We start from the raw sequence: 22,172 nt of genomic DNA on the forward strand, positions 1-22,172 counted from the left end.
TGGTCTATCGCATGGGTTTCTTTCCAGCCTTTCCCCCCACTTTGAGGCAGATGGTGTATTTGCTGGTGGTTTGTACCGCCTCAGGCTTAAGGTTCAGATGTTGGATACACATTCAGTACACCAGCTTTCCCCAACTAGATTCCCTCTAGATGTTTTTGAATGGCATCTCCCATCATTCCTGCCCATTGGCCACGCTAGCTAGTTGGGGCTGGTGGGAGCTGTAGTCCAAACATTTGGAGGGCACCCAGTTGTGGAAGACTGTCCTACACATTTATATGTGGGGAAGGGATTATACCAGGGCGGGGGAAACTGACTCTCCAATCCCAACTCCCATCAGCCCCAGCCAGCATGGCCAATGGGCAGAGATGTTGGATGGTTTGGTCCAGCAACATCTGGAAGGCCAAGGGTTCCTCAGCTGAACTGGGGATCTTTATACATGGCAGAGCATATACTCCCATCTTGACTGCGTTGCAACATTACTGTGGCCCCTTGTCTCTCCCCTGCCTCTCCAGCATCCTGTTGTACTTGCGTGGTTTGTAAGCTCAGCCAAGCCCTAAGAGATTAACACTGTTCTGATTCATGCTGTGTTCTATAGCACTGACTTCTCCTGTGAAGGGTTGTTTGAACAGTCTATCCTCACATCCTCATAAATGGGTTGGGTTGGTGGACTTGGGTTGTGCAGGCAAGGCAAGAGTGAGAGGATGCAGGATTGGTCCACTCACTCTAGGAACAGCGCTATACAGTGGTGCCCCGCAAGACGAATGCCTCGCAAGACGAAAAACTCGCTAGACGAAAGGGTTTTCCGTTTTTCGAGGTGCTTCGCAAGACGAATTTCCCTATGGGCTTGCTTCGCAAGACGAAAACATCTTGTGGGCTTGCTTCCTTTTTCTTAAAGCCGTTAATACCCGGGAAATCCGCGCTCCGCAAGACGAAAAAATCGCAAGAAGAAGCAACTCGTGGAACAAATTAATTTCGTCTTGCGAGGCACCACTGTAGCTCTATTGCCTACAATGACTGGCTGCGCAATCGACCCAAGATAATATCACCAAGGCCGCTATCTGTAAACAAACAATAAATGCCCCCCCAAAATGGCAAAAGTAGTTTCCTTCCGAAATAGGTTTTATCTTAATTGCAAACGCAGTAAATAAAGAGTTCACTTGTGATATACCAGTGGTTCAGTGCTCAGACATCGTTCCGCTAAAGAGCTTAGTCATTGAGCTGTCAAAATTAATTGTAACAGAATTGCACTGAATTAACAAGTAGAATAAGGAAAATTAAAAATACGTTGGGAATGCATAATTAAGACATACCTTTGTAGTAAATAATATACAAGAGAAGACAGCATGTAAATGACTTAAAGCAGGGGTACCTCTACAAGAATAAAAGTAGTTTATTTGCACATACCGTATTTTTCGCTTTATAGGACGCAATGGACCACAAGACGCACCTAATTTTTAGAGGGGGAAATCAAGGGGGAAAATATTATTCCCCCCAGCCCCAAAGAACAGTGGACAGGCTGCACATAGCCCGTCCGCTTCTCCCAGAGCTTCTTGGGGCTGCGGGGGAAGCCCGGGTTTCCTCCCCAGCCCCAAAGAGCAAAGAAGCCAAGGCAGCGAGCGGGATCCATCCCGATGGCTCTCTTGGCTTCTGCCATAGCCGTGCAACCTCTCCATCCGGGAGCTAAACCCTCTAAAGAAGCGTGGATAAAGAAGCCAAGGCAGCGAGCGGGATCCATCCCGCTCGCTGGCTTGGCTTTCTCTTTAGCCACGCGCAGCCTCTCCAGCCGGGGCAGAAGCCTGCAAGAGCCGCGCAAAGCTTTTCCTGCCTGCCTCCCCCCTGCACTCGCTCCATAGGACGCACAGATTTTCCCCCTTAGTTTTTAAGAGGGAAAAAGTGCGTCCTGTGGAGTGAAAAGTACGGTAGTTAATACCCCCCGTCCCGCTAATACAAAAAATCTCTCTAGAAACTTACTTGTCCCTACCTACATGTTTCCATCAGGAGGATATTATCTTGGGTCGATTGCAATAGTCATTGTATCACCATTCTGTTCATTGTTTTATTGTTATACACTGACTGGCAGCAGCTCTCCAAGGTTTTCAGAGGAGTCTCCCAGCCCTTCTTGAAGGTGTACCCAGGATCGAATCCTTATGCAAAGCAGATGTTGAGCCCCTGAGCTATCCCCATCTTGTAAAGCATCCCTGAGAAAAGCTTCTATGAAGTGTGGGGTAGACTTCCTGAATTAATAACATTTGTGTTGCAATGACCCACATTGGGCATGGATAGAGCTGAACCAGGGTACTGAAAGGAAATGGCTTCTGGATGCTGCTTCATGCTCATGGTAAGGGAGCATCTTATTCTGACCATATGCAGCAGAAAGTCTCTGGTGGTTGGAGTGGGCAGTGGTGAGGATGGCTAAGGGCTTGGTTGGTTTTGGGGGAGGTGGGATGCCTTTGCCTACTGTGCCACTGGGCTTCTCCAACTCCTTCATACTGACCCCTGCACCTTGATAAATGGAATAGAAACACTCCTTGCCTCCCAGCTACCCTTTTAAGGAATGCACAGAGAGGCCTCTTCAAATCTGTGTAATGACTAGTATGTGGAAACACAAGAGGAAGGGGGAGAGAATTTTCCTTTCCTCCCTCAACATTTCTGAACAATTCAATGCAAGCAGTCAGCCTTGCCTCTCTTCTTGAAGTCCTTCAAGGAGAGGTGAGCTGGTTTAAATAGGAAAGTCAATCTCAGCCTGAAAGTAAGCAAGCCCTGACCCATGTTCTTTGTGCTGCCGGCTGGCTACCTTGAGTATTTTGCTGCCCTCTGCTGATCAAAACCTTGTGTTGCAGCCAGAAATTACTACAGTATGTGGTTTGTGTGGTGTGGAGAGAGATTGTTTTCACACAGCTGCTAGCTCTCACCCTGCCTGTGCTATCTTGGAGACCAACCTGGTCCTCTACCTAGCTGCTGTGTACTTTACATCATGTGCAAAAAGTTATTTACAAGCACACAAGTGAAGCCAAGTGAATCATTCCCCTTCCCCACTATACTGTTTATTCAGTCTGCTCAGTAAAGTGGGTGAGTCCAGAATATCCCAAGATAAACATCTCTTAAAGGTGTAAGATAGCACTGAGGTTTCAGGCAGAATTTTTTAAATAAGTTTATTTATCTTGCACAGTTTCAGAAACACCTACGTAGCCATTTTTACAGCTCGACTGCTGATGTTAAAATACAAAGTTCAACAAAGCAAGGAGACTCCCACACTTTGGCTGCCACGCAGTGTTCTGATTACAAGCATCCCACAGCTGCAAGCAGCAGGACTTGGAAACTTCTGGGTTGCCTTCTGCTCCCACCCCCAGATGCTCTGGCCAGCAAGAGGAGGAGCTAAGTTGCTTTCCCCTTATTGCAGCAGTTCTAATAGTGGAGCTTAAACACTGGTTGTCGATGTCAGGCCAAGGGGCATCCCCAATCCTCGAGCAGGCAGGACTATGCTTATTGCTGTTGGGGGCTGTGTCCTGGATAAGTTTTTTTGTTTTCTAGGTTCTACTTCCCTGCTCCCTTGAGCATTCCTCTTGGTAGGAGCTATAAGGAATGTAGAGGCTGGGTAGAAAACCCTACTGATCCCACAGTGCAGTATATCCCTCTCACTTCCCCTCACCTTCCCCTCCGCCCTGTGCTGCTTCCAGGTACATCTCAGCACTTAAAAGGGAAGGCCCTGAACTTGGGTTGCTTAGGTTAAGGACTGGGCTGCCCATGCCTCCTGTTCCCTGCAGAGAAGGCAAATCGGTTAGAATGTGGTGCTGATAAGGCTAAGGTTGCAGGTTCGATCACCCTGGGCCAGCATTACAGGGGGTTGGACTAGATGATCCTTGGGGGAGCCTCCCATCTCTACAATTCTATGTTGTTATGATTTTGCAATGTGGCTAGATTTTGAAGGATACTGGATTAGAAAGAGCTGGGGTAGCAGGAGGGCAACATACAGTAGTACCTCGGGTTAAGTACTTAATTCGTTCCGGAGGTCCGTTCTTAACCTGAAACTGTTCTTAACCTGAAGCACCACCTTAGCTAATGGGGTCTCCCACTGCCGCCGCATCGCCGGAGCACAATTTCTGTTCTCATCCTGAAGCAAAGTTCTTACTGAAGCAATATTTATGGGTTAACGGAGTCTGTAACCTGAAGCGTATGTAACCTGAAGCGTATGTAACCCGGGGTACCACTGTATTGGGATTGAGGACTTTTAACAAAAATGGGTAGACTTTGGATTGCTCAGACTGAACTAAAAAGATCTCCTGACATTGTTTTTGTTGGGGCGAGGCCAAGTTATGAAGAATCCTGGAGGCCAGAAAACGTGCTGGGCAAGTTGGCTACAAGGGCCAGATTGATCACCTGTGTGAGGGAAGAGCAGGCTTGGCAGGCTAAACAAGCCTCTGCTTATATTTTCAGGCAGGAACGCTATTGCAGATCCAAAGAGCTGTCCCAGCCTGATGCCTCTTGTGACAGAAGTGGTCTGTACTTGCAATGCTAACCCAGCTGGGCTGAATGGTCAGCAGCATCAGGTTCTCCATCCCTACCCTAAATAGTGCTCTGGCACTGGGAAACAAGGCTTGGTTTCTGGCTCTAGCAAGAGAAATGGATCCAGAACTATCTGTTTCCCCACAGGAATCTAATTTACATGGTTGCTGAAAAGCAGCCTTGGCGGCTACAATCAAAAGAACACAAGGGGCAGGGTGAGGGTTTGTTTAATCATTTCCCCCTTCTTGTTGCCTATCTGCTCTAAATTCCTCCCTAAAACTTTGCTTTTCCTCCTGCGAGGGAAATTAGATGGGATGCCTTTTTGACAGGAGGGAAGCAGGAAAGGAAACTATTAAGCAGCATCTCGGCCCAACATCTGCTTTTCCCATTCTCGGTTGTAACATCAAAAGATGTTCTTCAGTAAAATAAATTAACGTGGGACTAAAACTTCAGCTGCATGAGATCTGTTGAACCCGCCCCACCCCCTGCCAGCCCAGTGGCTGTCTGGAGAACCTTTACAGTGGGTAGATAATGAACATCATTACTATTTTACCCTCCAATCACTCTACAGTCCCAGCACTGCAATACATTATAAACAGCACTAAACACAGCACATTAAAACACGACACTTAAAAGGGAATCGGCTTGGGTTTGGGCAGATGGACTCAGTCACCGGTCCAACCAGAAAGGAAACTTGCTCAACAGCTTAAGGTGCATGGGGAGGGGATGGAGGAGTTCTTCTGAGAGCCAGTGTGGTGTAGTGGTTAAGAGCGGTAGACTCGTAATCTGGTGATCCGGGTTCGCATCTCTGCTCCTCCACATGCAGCTGCTGGGTGACCTTGGGCTAGTCACACTTCTTTGAAGTCTCTCAGCCCCACTCACCTCACAGAGTGCTTGTGGGGGAGGAAGGGAAAGGAGAATGTTAGCCGCTTTCAGACTCCTTCAGGTAGTGATAAAGCGGGATATCAAATCCAAACTCCTCCTCCTCCTCCTCCTCCTCCTCCTCCTCCTCCTCCTCTTCTTCTTCTTCTGAAGACAGGTCCTTGCTACAGGCAGGCACAGTCCTGGGTGAGGATGTTGGGTAATGTCTCATACTTGAAAGAGTAGCCACCGTCTGAAGTAGTGCGGACCCGCAGGGAGCGCATGGTGCCTGGCAAAGCCGCACAGCACATTTGCAAGTTGGGCTTATGGGTGAACATTTGGGCATCGGAGCAGGTCCCATGGCAGTAGTGGAATACGAAGCTGCTGGGGTGCACAATCCACTTGTCCCAGCCCAGCTCTTCAAAGGAAATGTTGACGGAGGCCCGATGGCAGTTGCCACCCGAAGGTTCGTTAAGTAACTTGAAAGCGGCTGGTGTCCCGGGCACCACGGATGAACGCCGGGCCCGGTCACGGCCTCTGGGCTTGGTTGCTGTGACGAGGAAGGGTATCTTCTCGGCATCCGCCACACAAGGGCAGCCAGGGCAACGGACAAACAGCACAAATATCTTCTGGGAAATGTAGGGCAGGAAGGAGTCCCCAAAGTGGAAGACGGTCCAGCCCTCGGGGGCTGGCACTGCCATGGTAGCCACAGGTACCCGGCCTTGGTCAGAGAGCTTGAGTATCTCTACCTGTGTCTCAGAGCCATTTGATGCTGCTTCTGAGAGGTTGCTGCTCTGAACGGTCACGGGGCCTGTGTAGAACCACAGCTGAGCTGAAGTCACCACACGACTCAGGGTGTGGCTGGAGGACTGGAAGATGTAGGTGAAAACTCCTGCGTCCTCCGGAAGCTCATCGGGCTGAGGTGGCCCACAGGGCACGTCTGCAAAGGACAAGAGAGGTCAGCAGGGGCTTTGCTTGCCGTGCGGGCCCAAACTGGGAAAGGCAACAGAAAACAGTATAGACCAGCCATGGAGAACTTGTGGCCTCCCCAGTGGTGCTGGGCTACAATTCCCATCGTAACTGATCATTGGCCATGATGGGAGTCGGGAGTCTGATAACATTGGGGGGAGGAGTAGATGTTCCCCACCCTTAATATAGGCAAACCTATAGGCAGAAAAGTTAAATGCTGGTTTCCAGATCTTCCTTCTGGCTTGTTACACACAAACACACACACACACACACACACACACACACACACACACTTTCTGCCTGCTTCATGCTCTAAACAGATTTTTAAAAGCATGAGATCTTGGTCCCCAGACAATGTTTGCTTTTCCTCCTCCCAGCACCAAAAGCGTGGGGTCCTCGTTTTACTCTTTACCCTGCAACCGTGGGCTAGGATTTTAAAATGGAACACTGGCTTTGAAGAGCTTGAAAGAGCAGGAATTAGCATGCTTATGTTGGGCTTGCATTTCCTAATTCCAGCCTTATTGTTTGTACCTGTTGTACTGAATCTGCCTACAATTTGCCCACTTTCCTGTTCTAAAATAAATGTGCCTGTGATGTAGCTTGGAGATAGATCTCATCACGGTTACCACATCTGTTGCTAGAGACTTGGAGTATACCTGGGTCAAGATTACACTCACACGCCATAGCAAAATGTGCTGATATTTGCATATCAAATGTGTGGCTCTTGAGCAGCACCCCCTAGTGGCTGGGTTGGATTTTCCTTTATGGGACACACTGAATGCCACCCCAGTGTGCTACCTCCTGACCCTTCCTTTTGAAATCCAGTTGGCTGCTTCCACCCTGCCCTAGGTATGCATGCAATCCTGTCTCCTGCATGCCTCGCTACATCCTGGCAAATGTCATAGGTGCATATATTTATACAGACATACTTGGGAAAGTGGTACAAAATTCAGTCAGGTGTTCTCTTTTATTAGACCAATTAACTTTGGTTGGGATAAGGGTAAGCAAACACTCATGGGCAGTGTCACATGAGAGCCTGCATGTCCTTGCGCCAGCGGAAGTTGGGTCCAATAAAAGACTGCAGACTTATTTTTGTTTCTCTTAACATGCCAGCATCTGTATACGAAGACTAGGTTGCTGCAGAAGAGCTAGTCAAGCCATAAAAAAACAACATAATTTTTAAAGTCCCCTCCCCACCTCCTGTAAATAATTACTATATTTCATAGAATTTAAATTACCAATTTCCCATTTTTCTTATGTACATCCCGTTTCATGCACAACTGGAAACTCCCCAGTCTGCCAATCCTGAATAGGGAAAGTCCGTATCTGTCTCAAAGAATGCTCATAAAGCACTGCAGTCCTATGCACAATGCCAGTGAGGCACCCTGGAAAAAAATGGGGCTTGCTTCTAAGTTAATATGTGCTGGGTTGGGCTGCAAGGTTGCAGCCTTAGGTGTGCCTGTACAGAAGTATGTCCTGTTGAATTCACTTACTTCCAGGAAATATTGCATACTTTGCACTGCAAAGTCTCTTTAAACTCAGTTGGATATCCAAACTCAGAACTGGGCTGCACAGCTACAAGAAGGAAGGGATGTTCAGATGATACTGAACTTCAGTGGGAGTCCCAGTTTGGACTGGAGGAACAGAGGAACTTAAGGCTCAGCAGCATTTGCAGGTTGTGGATATATATAATTTTTGTATTAATTTTACAATTTTACAATTTCAAATCAACATTTTACAAACTTTAAAATATCCAGTGACTTCCCTTCTCTTTCCATGGTTCATTTTACATATAATACATCCCTGCATATTTTATTATAACCATTCAAATCAGTTTTCCACTTTTACATCCATCAAAAATTATTTACTCTGTTGAATTTATCTTAATGCTGCCAGCGTTTTCAGCCGTATACAGTTATTTTCCATATATTCAATAAACATTTTCCAATCTTCTTTAAACGTTTGTTCTTCTTGTTCTCTTATTCTATATGTTAAATCTGCAAGTTGTGCATATTCTGTCAACTTCAGTTGCCAATCCTCTTAAGTTGGGACCTTGCTCACTTTCCATTTTGGGGCTAACGAAACACAGACCGCAATTGTTGTTGCATACATAAATAACCTTTTCTGGCACCTGGGAATTTCAGTCTGGGTTATCCCCAACAAAAAGGACTCTGGTTTTTTGGGGGGAAGGTTTTGGATTTCTAGAGCTGGAGAGGAACGCTTTAGCTGGGGGAAGCAAATATGTCAGGTGTAAGGTCTGCTAACTGGGGCAGATGGAAGTTGGTAGTCTGAAGCCTTGGGGGGGGGGTCACTGGATTGGGGAGGGCTACATCTGAGGCAGTGGGTGCTCGGTGATTGAAATTCCTTCCATGAGAAATCAGTCAATTTTTAAGACGCCACACAATTGCTACTTTGTGTGTGGCTTAACTCCCATAGTAAGCCCTCAAGTAATGGGTTTGCTTACCTCTGGAGGGGAAGGCGATCACCTGGGATGTGTCCTCTTCCTCCCACCTCTGAGCAGCTGGTGTGTCCGAGGCATGGCGCCGGCGGATCCCTCTTCGTCCCACCTGGACCCTTTCCCCTTGAAAAGCAGGACCCAGGGACTCCAGGAAATGTGCTCTGACTTTCTCCAGGATGAGCTGCCTGTCAACCTCCCCACTGCTGCAGCCAGCCACGCCACCCGGAGCCAGCAGCAGGACCAGCATGGAGCTGATGAGGGTCCGTGTGCGCAGAGAGCTCTGATCCAGCATGTGCAAATAGAAGGATGTGCAGGGTGTGCAAAATTGCTGCTGGGTGGATGTAAGGGTGCGAGCTGAGTCTCTGTGGCCAGGAGCTGGTTTGTGGTCCAAGGGATGCGTGTGTGTTTGTGCGTGCACAGAGGTCCTATGCGTTCTCTGATGTGGTTTTGCTCCTCCGTTTCCTCCTGTGCATCTAACTTGCCGGGCTCCTTCTGCCTCCTGACTCCCTTGCTGGAGTAGGATGGCATTGAGACTGTATCTGACACTGACGCAAGTGTCTGCCAGCCATGAATATTATCTCCTGGGCAGCAAAACACAGGAGACGTCTGGAATGCAAGGACAGTGCTGCCCTGGGGACAGGGCTTTAGGGTAGGGTACTCTGAGGGAGAGAGGGAGGCAATTGAGGGCTGGGGTGGCAGCAATGGGGCACAGCAGAGAACAAGAAGGCAAATGCGTCCTAGTTTTTCTCCCCCCCCCCCTCAATAACGGCCTGGAGATCTGTGTTGGTTCTTGAGTTACTAAAATCAGAGCTAGTCAATCTGACCAATCCCAGGAATCATTAGGGAGATTCAGGCTACAATCCGATACCTACTAGCCTGGGATTTAGCTCCCTTGAGCTCAGTGGGACTTACCGTACTTCTGGGTGACCAGGTATTGGATTGCACTGTAATATTGCCGTGCAACCCAGGATCTTGCATTCCTAAAGGCCTCACTAGGCAGCTTGCATGGATATCGCACACAAAAGAGCACAACCGCATGGCACCTTGCAACCCATTGGTTTGGTATTCACAGGTGCTGAAGTGGATCGAGGTCTCCAAAAGGATGTGTTAGAATTATTGGAGTGGATTAAAACGACTTTTAAACATGCATTAAAAAGGTTTTTAAAAAGTCGCACCCTTTTATTACAGACATATTGGGTGGTGAGAAGGGGTAACTAATTGTGTTTTGTTTAGTTGTGAGTACTCTGGGATGATTAAACAATGTCCCCACCTGGAAGGATGCTCCATCCACTGCTCCCTGCTCCTTGGTCCTGGATCGCATTTCGGAGATGGGCTTGCCAGAAACCAGCCTGCCTGGTTAAAAATAAGGTAAAGGGACCCCTGACCATTAGGTCCAATCGTGGCCGACTCTGGGGTTGCGGCGCTCATCTCGCTTTATTGGCCGAGGGAGCCGGCGTACAGCTTCCAGCTCATGTGACCAGCATGACTAAGCCGCTTCTGGCGAACCAGAGCAACGCACGGAAACGCCATTTACCTTCCCGCCGGAGCAGTACCTATTTACTTGCACTTTTAAGTGCTTTCGAACTGCTATGTTGGCAGGAGCAGGGACTGAGCAACGGGAGCTCACCGCGGGGATTCGAACCGCCGACCCTCTGATCGGCAAGTCCTAGGCTCTGTGGTTTAACCCACAGCGCCACCCGCGTCCCGCCTGCCTGGTTACAAGGCTTTCAATCCTAAAGAAACTAAATCCATGGCTGCCCCTGCCCCTTCTGACCGGGGAAAAAATTCCTAGCCCAGTGAATCATACAAAGCTGCCTTTGCAATGAATCGGACTCTTGGTCTATCTCGCTTGGTGCCATCTGCTCTGCCTGGCAGGAGCTCTCAAACTCCTTTTCAGCTTGGTGAAGAGGCATCCCTTTCACTGGAGATGCCAGAGATTGAACATGGGACCTTCAGCATGCCAAGCATGTGCTCTACTGCTGAGCTATGGCCCTGTCCCAGCTAGAGCTGGTCAGCTGACTGAATCGGGAACCAACACCACAGATTTCTGCTCATAGTGCTAAACACAACCCCTTCCCTACATCCCAGGGTTGGGGGCACAGGATGTGTGAAGTGGTGACCGGAATTCAAACACAGACAAATAGCTCATGGATTGAGGGAGAGACTACAAAGAATGTAATTTTTCAAGCACGTATCAAAGAATTCAGAACATCTTGCTGCTCCGGCATCTGTTGGCTGAGGCTAAATTTCAACGCACTCTCAAACTGTGGTGCGATCTGGTTCACATGGCAGTAGGGATTTGGTGGGGATGATTCCTGGACCCAAAGGATAAGGAAGCAAGTCTGGCATGGACATTTTCTGGGGTGGGGTGAAACTGCTGCCAATGCCATCTCATCTGACTTTGTTTCCAGTGATGTATGCCTATCTGGCTCTATGAAAGAGGTTGGCAACTGAAATGGGTGTGTGGGTGTCCTGCTGTGTTATAGAATAAGTAGCTCAATCCCTTGGCAGTATTCATGTTCAAACAGCCCAGGGGTCATCTTGGATTTGTATCACAAAACCCTCCCACCTTCTTCAGAAATCCAGGAAGACCCTTGCTGCCCTGTACAGGCCTAATTTCCCGGTGCTCAACAAAACAGCATCAGTTGGAACAGTTTACATGAAGCAGAATAAATAGTGGTATTAGAATCATGTGGTTGGGACCTCAGCGATAATCTAGTCCAACCCTCAGCCAATCCAGGAAAGCCACTGCCTCATCCTTGACAGCTGTTTTCCCAGTCTCTGCTTTAAAACCTCTAAGGAAGGAGGGTCTGCCACATCCCAAGGCATTCTGAGCAAGCTAATGAATTCATCCCCATCTCTGTTACAGTTCAGCAGTATGCTGACAGGTTTTGTTTTGTTTTGTTTTTTAAGTATAGGGATTTGTTTATTTTTTGAATTGCATTACGACATGTAAGCCCCGAACTTGAGCCTTTCATAGCACAGTTCGGGGGGGGGAGTTCCCCCTTTAATTCTGTTGAATGCATAAGCCAGCTTTTATGAACCTGACATCTTCCAGATGTTCTGGACTACAACTCCCATCAGCCCTAGCCAGCACATCTGAAGGGCACCAGGTTGGCAGAGGCTGTTGTAAACTGACCTCTCCACCACCGCTATGTGTTCCTCATTGCAGGATCTATGGCTCCTTCCTTCTCAGGCCCCCACCCTGGATTCCATTCTTTTCTTTTTTAACCTCTCAGCTGAGAGCAGGCTGCCAGTTGTTCCCTCCTGGGAAAGAAGGAGGCCAATCTCTTGGGAAATGGGGAAAGTTGCAAATTATCCTGAAAATGATGCGTGCGTTTAAATGGAACCAGTATTGTTTGTTGATAATATTTGTAACATGGAAAGCAAATGAAAAATGCAGTTTATGGGGAGAAAAACAACTTAACAGCTCAGTGCTTGCTGAAATGGTGGCAGTGAGAGAATATTGAGTTTTCCTGTGACCTTCTGCTTCTCTTTTGGCTGATGTTGCCATATCCTTTGTCACCTCCCCATTCCAGTCTTCAGTGATAAAATACTTTCCAGCGCTGTAGCCTGGTTTCTGATTTTACTTCCAAAGTAGTATCCAGCAGCAGAGATGGCTCCAGGTTAAAGGGGTCCCCTGTCAAAGGGTCCTCTTGTGCCCCCACCCGCTTTTTGCTGATAGGCTCCTTCAGGCTTACAACCCTCTAAATTTCCATTTCCCACAATGCCCTGGAATGTCCAACATAGTGTCACCTTGGTGCATTGGGGAAATTAAGATGGAGGCTGGCAGACCCAGTTGCCTCATGTGGAGGACAGGTGTTGATGCTGGCGGGCCCTATAAGGGCTCTGGGGTCCCAGCAGCTGCCCTGGAGTACAAGGTGCTGATGCCAGACCTCCTATCCAGCATTTTAAGCCAGTCACTCTTGCGGTGTGACAAGAACCAAAATTTCAGGCAGCCTGTGGGGGAAGGGGTTACCCTGAGGGGTGGTTTACCCTGCTTTGAGGCCATGGCGACCCTTTTCTCCCCGTCCCCTGAGGTGGGTTCTGCCTGAGGCAGCTCCAGGGCTGAGGGATGCCTTTGTGCTCCTCCCTGCTGGGCTCTATACTTAGCCAAGCCCCAGCCCCCGCTTATCAGCCCAGCCATGTCATCAGAGGGTATTTTTGGGGACAGCAGCTGCAGGCATTTGTAACGTCGAGTCCCTGCTCTCAGACGCCTGGTGAGCGGGGCAGAGGAGGAGGAGGCCAGGGACCCACAGTATGTGAGGGGCAGAGGGTAGGTGTGTGGGGAAGTGGTGCAGGATTGGCAGACCGGCAGCAGGGATGCCCAGTCTGGGGCGCCGCGGTACAAAAAGAGAGAGAAGAACGAAGGAGAGCAGCTGGCATGAGGATAGATGGATGGATGGGCAAGTGGAAATCGTCTGACTGGAGGAGGAGGAGCTGATCGATTGACAGAGTGGGGCAGTTGTAAAGTGGATGCACAAGGTGGCTTGAGGTTAGTGAATGCTGGGAGGAAGGCAGGCCAGTCCCCTCACAGCCCCTTACGAGGTAAGTGTCATGGTGGGGATAAAGGGGAAGGAGCTGGAGGGAGGCAAAGTTATGGCGGTGGCAGTGGTACTCTGGAGTTGCTATGAGTGGTGATGGCTCCTCCAAGATCCTAGTCACTGAGGGATGAATAAGATGAGAAAGTATTGGGGCTGGCTTTGGGATACCAGCAGAAACCGCAGCACCAAGAGCCTGGCTAACCTTGAAGCCTGGAGGTGGTGGTGGTGTGTGTGTGTGCTGCACAAGGTGATGATAATAACCGAGAGCCTTGCTTTGAAGCAAACCCTTTCTCTCCATCCTGTCCCTGCTACTGACTCAAGTACACAGTACACAGACATTCTCTTCTCATTCCCCAGCTCCTTCTGTGCGAGGAGGATGTTCACACAGAAACCCGGAGCCTTTTGAGTGAGAGCTGGAGGAAAAGAGAAGGCTCTCTGGAATGTTCTCCCTCCCTCCCGCTCCATGGGGTGTCAGCCTGTTATCAGTGAAGCATTACACAGAACAGGATAGGGCAGGAATGCATATTGCGGGCCCTCTGGGGGCTGGCGGGGCGTTTGGGCACAGAAAGCAAGCTGTGAGGTGCCCAGTTCAAATCTCGCCTCAGACTCTATGCTCTTTCTGAGTGGTCCTTGAGAATCCACTATCCTCTTAGCCTCAGTTCCACCCCCTCCCCTCCCACACTGTGTGGATGATAATACTGACCTACTTTATAGTTGGTGGATGGCAAAAACACTAGAGATACATTGGATGAAGCAATAATCAGTCTCATTTAACATGATCATCCCCATCTTCATGGACTGGTGGCCTTGGAACTGTCTCATAGACATCCTGGCCCAGAGTGGGGAATCCTGGGTCTTCCCTCCCATGACTTGTGTGACTTGGGGTCATGAAGGGGGGGGGGCAGAATAGAGTTGCATGTATACATGATGCTTCTTCCCAGATTTCTATGAATACCCACAAAATGAAGGCACAATGTAGCCCTGTCTCTCCATTCATTCCCCTCTGATTGACACATATACATTATACAGTATGTGTGAACTATCTTGAGATGTCCAAAGAGAGAGCAGAATAAAAGTCTGATGGGACAGCACTTCATGGTGGGTGCAACTGCAGAAAGGAAAAAGGGTCACCTCTTCAGAAGGCGTAGAATTGCACACCGAGACCATGTATCTGCCCCTGACCTTGGCCTGCTGCCAGCATGGAGCAGCTGCTGAGATTAGGGCAAGGGGAGAATTTGATGGACTCCGCCTGCCCTAAGAGCATTTGTTGATATCTTATTTTGTCCAGAGGACCTATCCACAGGATCATAGGGGCCAGAAGGTAGTCCAGTACCCTGTCCTACTTACAGCAGAAACCTTCTGCTCATTAATTCCCTACAGGCTAACCTAAACCATACAGGCCTAGCACAGGGCACAAAAGGGCCAGCATCACTGAAGCAGGTTGGTACAAAATGGGATTATCTGGTGGGATTGGCCTGGAGGCACAACCAAAGGAAGCCAGTGGTGGTGAGAGCAGCATGGGTGGGTTGAATGCCTCTGGCCTCCATCTGCCATGTGATAGCTTTACTGGCTGCTGAATAAAGGTTGGATAGCAGTGTGATAAAAATATGGGTAGGATAAATGATCGCATGGCCACTTGCCTGTATGCCAAACTGAGCTCTGATCCACTTAAACATCACCATTGGGTTGAGTGAACTGAATCGCAGGGAAGGTCTCCTTCCCCGTCCTTCACCCCAGCTTCTCCAGCAATGGTTCTTTCTTGATCTCTGTAGGTCCCTGGCCTCAGCTGTATCCCGAGTGTGCCAACCATGGATGCCTTTGGGGGAGCTCCCCGATTTCTCACCTACCCCCGTACTTTTACAGTGCCGAGTGGCACCAATGCGGTCCTGAAATGGCAGGTAGCTGGTGAGCCACGTCCCAGCGTTGCCTGGGAGAAGGATGGCTCTGTGCTGGACCTGCCATCAGGGCGGATGTTGGTGGAGGCTGATGGGGATGCGTACAGCCTGCTAGTGTATCAGGCTGGTCCAGCGGACAGCGGGCGCTATGTGTGCAAAGCTAAGAACAGTGTGGGTGAAACCTACGCGGCTGCTACTCTCAAAGTGGAGGCAGCAGAGCTGAAACCCAAAGGAGAGCTCGACATTCAACCTCCGGTCTTCCTGAATAGGCCGGTCTCTGCACGCGTGACCAGGGGAGAGGATGTGACCTTTGCCTGCAGGGTCTCGGGGGAGCTTGAGTGGGAAAAGGATGGGTGGAAACTGTCAGACATCTTTGAGAGCAGCCATTACAAAGTGGGCAGAGAGACTGGTGACTGGCACTCTCTGCACATCTATAACACCCGTCTCCCTGATGCCGGTGTTTATGTATGCCGGGCACAGAACAGTTTTGGAGAAACCATGGCTGCAGCTGTGCTCCTGGTGGATTCTGTAGCATGTGTTCCCCACAGTGACGCGTTTACACCCCAGAACAGCCATTTCAAGAAGCCGCTGGAGGCACAAGATGAAAAGTGGAGGTGGCATCATCCTGGGCAAAAGGTGTCGTCAGAATCCAGGCAAAACGGAGAAGTGCTTCCTAGCCCACCCACACCAAAGGCCTTTACCGTCAATGAAGGGAAGCACGCCAAGTTTCGCTGCTATGTAACCGGGAAGCCCAAGCCAGAGATTGTATGGCAGAAGGATGGGATGGTCCTGTCCCCTGGAAGGAGACACTTGCTCTACGAGGACAGGGAGGGCTACTTTATCCTCAAGGTGCTATACTGCACAGCTCGGGATTGTGGCCTCTATGTATGCACAGCCTGCAACACTGCTGGCCAGACACTCAGCGCTGTGAGCCTCCATGTCAAAGGTGCGTACACTGTGGGGATGGGGGACAGAGGGGAGGGTGTCTGAATACAGGAGTCAGAATGAGAAGGGTGCTTGGCATGTGGGAGGGCAAAGCCTGAACAATTATGGGTGCCTCTAAGGGACAGAAGAAGGAGTTGATCTAGTTGAAAACAGGGGAGCCTGTTTTCAACAGGATTAAAGTATTAGAGGTAGGACAACCCCTTGAAGGTGTAGAAAAGCAGAGACAGGTTGGAGTGGTGGGTGTTACCACATAAATTCTGAGTTTTGAGTTAAAAGTAAACCATTCCTCTTACACACTCTTCAACATTTCTCTGATGGAAATAGAGATGTCCTATTCCATTATTATTATTATTATTATTATTATTATTATTATTATTATTCCCCTATCTGACTGGTTTGCCCCTATCACTCTGAGGAGCTTCCAACATATATAAAAGCATAATAAAACATAAAACATTAAAAAACCCTTCCCTATACAGGGCTGCCTATGGGGATCGCATATCTCCATACCCTCCTACATTTCTTTGATGAAAATAGGGGCATCCTAAGGAAAAGTGGGACATTCTGGGATCAAATTAGATTTTGGGACGGCTTCTGTAAATCTGGGAATGTCTCTGGAAAATAGGGACATTTGGAGGGTCTGGTTTTAGATTATGGAACCCATTATGCCTGCATGACCTCTGATCCACCCTTGCCCTAATGGGAATGATGAACCAAGCAGCCAATTGCTCCAGGCTGGGAGAGTACAGACAGCTTATTATGTAAAATAAGAACCGTGATGCAATAAAGAAGTACAAGCTCCAGAGTTGGCAGTTCACTTGCCAGAGGGGGGACAGGCCTGGAGCCAAAGCAGTCTCATATGGAACTCCTATGGCCTTCTCTTTTTTAGGCCTGAGAGACAGTAGCAGACTCAAAGGCCACTGTAAGGGTGATGGGTACTGCTCCCTGCTTGTTGTCTGCTTTTATGCTGAGGTGTCTGGGTGTCCCTTCTGGCACATTCCTGGAAGCCTTGCCAGGAATGGGGAGTGTATGCCACTCGCCACTGACAGTGCCTATGAAGTGCTGAGTAGTTTGGGTAGTAGCCAGAGAGACCAGGTCAGATGCCAAGTGCAGGGCTGAACATGAAATATTTCCCATCCGGAAGGAGGAGACATGGCATGTGAGATAGCGGTCTTAGAACATAACTTGGCAGGATATTCTTCCATCTTGCAAGAAGAACTATAGCCCTTTTTGCACATACAATGAATGTGTGCAGAAATTACTCAAGTAATCAAGAGGTGTGTGTAGGTAGGGCAGGGGGGTAGGATAATATCTGCAGCTTTTGTGCCTGCTCACTTGAACAACTGCACATTGACAAATCTTCGGAGTTACGTGCCTACAAGCTATAAGCCCATGGGATTTCTCTCCAGAATTACTGATCAACACATAGAAGTTGGGTGGGTGTGAAGGCAGTGGGCACAATCCCCTCTTTTACCAATGGATTCTACTCAATTTGTTGAGTGAAGGAGGCTCTTGGTGGCTCAGAGAACTGAAGGAGATTTTGTTTGCTGGCTAGCAGGATAGTGAGGCCTAGTTACACAACGACAGATGAGGTGGAAATACTCCTGGATTGTAGGTGGGGATTGCAGGACTGAGTCCTTCTCTATTGCACATGCAACCCTAGATGTCAAGCTGAAAAATTAATGTCCAGCTTGCTCCTAAATCCATTTAAAAAATAAAAATGGATGAGCATTCGGTGCCGGATTACCAAGTAGGCACTGGCCTATGGGCCTATGCCTTTTAGGGGCCCTGTGACAACGGATCAAAATAATATTGATTTGATTTTGAAAGGAAATTACAAAAACATATTAGGACACAATTTGTGGGTCCCCCACCCCCTGTTTGACTGCCTAGGCCCTAGAGGCCTCCACAGGGTTTAATCCAGTGCTGTGAACATTTAGTTATGTGATCTTCCACCTGCGGTTTGTAGTGGTTTTTACTGTTTTGCCCTGCTGTTGAACTCTGAAAGGATACTGCCTCTGAAAGGATATTGAGGGGAAAGGTCTGCCAGTGCCAGGGTCAACAACAGCCCGCTCTTTGTCAGACCTGGAAATTGGGCTATGTTTGGCCTTGGGTGCCCATAGTTCTTGGTGCTGCCGCAGCAGAAGTAAGAATTCCTTGTAGAAGCTGCTGGCCACCCCTGGACCTTTGTGGACTGGTATGGGACAATTCATACTAATGCATGTCATATTGGCTAAAATGAGGGCAAAGTGTGACAAGGGGGAGAAAGGGGGGGTGCTTAAAAAAAAGTTTTTCGAAGTGTGACAGCACTTATGGATGGGCCCATTATTTGATGGCTTGAAGCCCTTAATTTTGAAGAGGGTTCCAAGGAGATCAAGGGAGATGATGATAAAGGCTTTGCTGAGTTGTGCGCTTTTGTTTAGCCTGGGGAGCAGAATCTGGGAGGTGGATGCATGATAACAGGCTTCAGTTATACGTCAAAGGCTGTCCTTAATAAGAAATGAACCAACTGTTCTCTGAACCTACTGAGGGTCAGGCAAGATGAGAAATGGGCTTTACAAGGCGGGGGGTGGGGGTGGGAGCAGGGGTGAGAGACTGAATACCAGGAAGGTTTTTCTGTCCATAAGAATAGCCACGCAATGGAACATGTTACCCAGAGAGTTTGAAGTGCCTGCATTCGTGTTGTTTTTTGTTTTTAAATAGTTGAAACATCTGTCAGGACGGGAGCCTGAGTGGATAAAGGATGGAAAGAAAAAATCCCCTCAGAAGAAGCAGAGAAAGAGAGATGGCTAGTTGTACAGAGGAACTGAGTGGGCCAACTGTGGCCCATTAATAATAAGTTGAATAAGTTATTGTGGCATGCTGGTAAACAGAAGGGAAACAGAATACAGATTGTTTAAAGCCTAGATTAAGCAAATAGTAGATGAGGCAGTACAATTGTTCCCTGACTGTACCCCTTCAGATTGAATTAAATGTTTATTTTATCATCATCATCATCATTATTATTTAAAATTGCATACTGCTATATCATTTAGAAAAATCAAAGCAGTTTACAACAATAAAACCATAAAACCATATAATAAAACCATAAAAACTATATAAAGCACTCTTTGCTCATAGAAAATGGGACATGATAGAAAAGTGTTACAGCCTGGCATTTCCCCTGAAATGCTAGCTGTCTTTGGGTGTGGGAGGGGTGGGGGTTTGCCCGACTGAGGTGGCTCAATCAGAATTAGTTTTACCACCTCACTGCTTGTGTTGACCTGGACCAACCAGAACATTATTTCTAGGGGGAATTCCCTTTAAAACATGATACACATTTTAAATGATTATTTGTTGTTATCTGTCTTATGTCTTCTCATCCAGGGCTTAATCTTTGCTAGGCCTCAGTCCTGACATCTATTCTCAGCGGTGAGATCTTTGGATGAAGGGCATTATACAAATTTAATAAAGAATAAGAATATAGGGTGCTGCCTTATACAGAGACAGGCCATTAGTTCAGAACAGTCTGCCCTAACTAGAAGTAGTCTCCCAGGATTTCAAACAGGGGCAGGGCTTTATTTCAGCTGGAACTTGCCGGAACTCAGTTCCAACACCTCCCAGGTGGGGCCTTTGCCATTATAAGAGAACAAGAGAGGCGTTCATGGTGAGTTCTGGTACCTTTTTTATTTAAAAAAGAGCACTGGACAGGGGTATCTCCATGGAGATTCCGGGTGATTGAGTCGGAGGCCTTCTGGATGCAAGGCACATACTTTTCCACTGAGCTATGAGCAGGGGTGGACTTTGGTAATATGGTACCCTGAGCAAGGACAAATTTTGGCACTCCCAAATAATTCATCTTTTCACAATAATTCCTTTTGCAACAGTTACTTTTTAAATAGATATTCTCAATATTATTATTATTATTTTGCACCTCCTGAGCTTGGCGCCCAGTGCAAGGGAACCACCCACACCGCCCTAAATCCAGTGCTGCTTTGAGAAAAGATGAAACTTCTTACCAATTGGGTGCAAAGTATATTAATCTTATCACTGAGTAACCTTATAGAAACCCCATGCATTCGAGATTAAGGGGAAGGACTTCCAGACAAAAGGATATTATTTCCAGACTGACTTGAGCCTGGCGTCTTTTTGTCCTGAAATTAATCACTGAGCTCAGCTGTGCCATCAAAGCAACCCCTGCCTGTTCTTCCCAGAGCAATTTGCCCTTGCTGTTTCCCACATTTCCATCTCTGTGTTGCATTCCCTTGGGCTGCTGTGTGGGTGGCAGGTGTCCCTTTGCACTGGGACCCGGATAGCTGAAAGCAAAGAGGTTCAGTGTGATAGATACCACATGCCACCCACTTAGCACTCTGCCACTTCTCAGAATAACCCTTGGTAGGAGAACCTGGCTGCCCTCCCCCCAATTCTGCCTCCCAATTCTACATTCCAATTCTGAAGGCAAAGGAAGGGCAGGTACTAGCTGAATATTCCTCAATACCTTTCCTCAGGGCCCCACAGCAGCTTTACAAACAATTGAGTTAAACCTTTCATGTTTATCTAGTCCCTTTTTCAGTTTGATGGCAAAACATTCCAGAAAGAATGTGGGCAGGAGATAACCACTAGTGCTTGTTAAAACAATTATGCTTAAACCCTTACATTCATATTCCCTTTCAAAGTTTGATGACAAAATATTCTAGAAAGAACATAGGCCGGGGAGATTGCTATCATGTTTGTTAAAACTGGCTTGTGCATTTGTAAATGTTGAGATTCAGTATTCATTAACGCCTCTGTTCATCTTACTGATTATTCCATGTGGCAAAGCCCCAAATAGATTAACTAGTTACGGACACTTTCTCATGATGGAGGGGGGGGGTCAGTGGGTATCACGACACCAAGAAAATGTGACGTGGTGCTCAGCTCTTTGGTCTTCCCAAGCTCTAGAAAGAAGAACCAGATAGGGGTTTCTGGGCTGCAAATGTGCTTGATGGTTGAAGTAGGAGCCCAGCCAAATGGAGAGGTGAAAATATCAGTTGTGTTGGTTGTGAAACAAAACACAAGGAAGCCAGAGGGCTGAGGCAGGAGGGCTGTGGTAACAACAAAGGAATGGACCTTTGTGAGGGAGAAGAGTGATATTTTCTGGATCCCAGCACCCTGACTTTTCCTCAGCTCTGGGACCCTGAAAAATTCAGTTGTCTCTGTGGAGATGGGCCTTTTCAGGTTTCCACATACATTCAGGTCCGTCTTTATCTTTTTCTCACAGAACCCCGACTGCGGTTCCAGGCACCGTTGGTGGATGTGGAAGTGCTGGAGCGCCAGGATGCAGTCTTAGAGTGCCAAGTGCCTCTGGAGACCATCCCTACAGCGTGGTATCTTGAAGACAAGCGCCTGCAGCCCAGCCCCAAGTACCTGATGGAGGAACAGGGCCTGTTGCGGCGGCTGACAGTGCGGGATGCCCGGGCTGACGACGATGGCATTTATCTGTGTGAGATGGAGGGCAAGGGCCGCAGCGTTGGGGAGCTCTCAGTGCAAGGTGAGGAGAGTTTTGGAGTCATGTGTGGCTATGATAGAGGCTCTTCTTCCTGTGCTAACTGTCCAAACTCTTTCTTCAGGTCTGATTGTGAAGCGGTTGCCGCGGAAGCTGGATGTGATGGAAGGGGAGAATGCTGCCTTCTATGTGGAGACGCGGGAACCTGTGGAGGCACCGAGTTGGGGCCGTAATGGTCAGGAACTGGTGGAGGCACCACATACGCTCATCAGAAGCTTTGGCAAAACCCATCTTCTGGTCCTGGTGCACGTAACACGGCACGATGCTGGGGTCATCACTTTCACGGCGGGCGAGTCGCAGACCTCTGCACAGCTCCGTGTCAAATGTGAGTGGAGAGGAGAGATGGGGCTAGTTGCAGCAGGAGAAGGAGCATTCAGCTAGCCACAAAACCCATTACATTTGGCTGTTGACACAAACTCCAATCGTTAGTTTCCTCACTAAAGGAAAAGTTTATTATTTCCTGTCATTCAGCC

The 22,172-nt window shown here is 48.3% G+C and overlaps 2 protein-coding genes across 6 annotated transcripts in view; one reads left to right on the top strand and one right to left on the bottom strand.

Moving 5' to 3' along the window:
- Nucleotides 1–5,528: 5,528 nt before the first annotated feature.
- INHA (inhibin subunit alpha) lies at nucleotides 5,529–9,826 on the bottom strand. The gene is made up of 2 exons (XM_081857024.1): nucleotides 8,798–9,826; nucleotides 5,529–6,304 (listed from the first exon to the last, which is right to left on the bottom strand). The coding sequence occupies exons 1-2, from the start codon at nucleotides 9,081–9,083 to the stop codon at nucleotides 5,550–5,552; spliced, it is 1,041 nt and encodes a 346-aa protein (XP_081713150.1). The 5' UTR covers nucleotides 9,084–9,826; the 3' UTR covers nucleotides 5,529–5,549.
- A 3,151-nt stretch (nucleotides 9,827–12,977) lies between these two features.
- Nucleotides 12,978–22,172, top strand: part of OBSL1 (obscurin like cytoskeletal adaptor 1) — a 68,905-nt gene continuing 59,710 nt past the window's right edge. For 2 of the 5 annotated variants that reach the window (XM_081839427.1, XM_081839426.1), the window contains exons 1-4: nucleotides 12,979–13,339; nucleotides 15,108–16,176; nucleotides 21,415–21,684; nucleotides 21,764–22,024. In XM_081839427.1, coding sequence (XP_081695553.1) covers nucleotides 13,295–13,339; nucleotides 15,108–16,176; nucleotides 21,415–21,684; nucleotides 21,764–22,024 — 1,645 coding nt within the window. In that variant the 5' untranslated portion in view covers nucleotides 12,979–13,294. Of the gene's footprint in view, nucleotides 13,340–15,107; nucleotides 16,177–18,187; nucleotides 18,373–21,414; nucleotides 21,685–21,763; nucleotides 22,025–22,172 lie in introns of those variants that run through there. The other 3 variants (XM_081839424.1, XM_081839425.1, XM_081839428.1) reach the window with 3 other exon arrangements.

This window comes from Podarcis erhardii (assembly GCF_964252035.2).
Source record: "Podarcis erhardii genome assembly, chromosome: 1".
In the NCBI taxonomy this organism is placed as follows: domain Eukaryota; kingdom Metazoa; phylum Chordata; class Lepidosauria; order Squamata; family Lacertidae; genus Podarcis; species Podarcis erhardii.

What these genes read in the sequence shown, in the direction of transcription:
- INHA (XM_081857024.1), bottom strand. Translation starts at nt 9,083, where the DNA reads ATGCTGGATCAGAGCTCTCTGCGCACACGGACCCTCATCAGCTCCATG. An exon ending in GATCGCCTTCCCCTCCAGAG is followed by an intron (nt 6,305 to 8,797) that starts GTAAGCAAACCC and finishes TGTCCTTTGCAG; the next exon opens with ACGTGCCCTGTGGGCCACCT.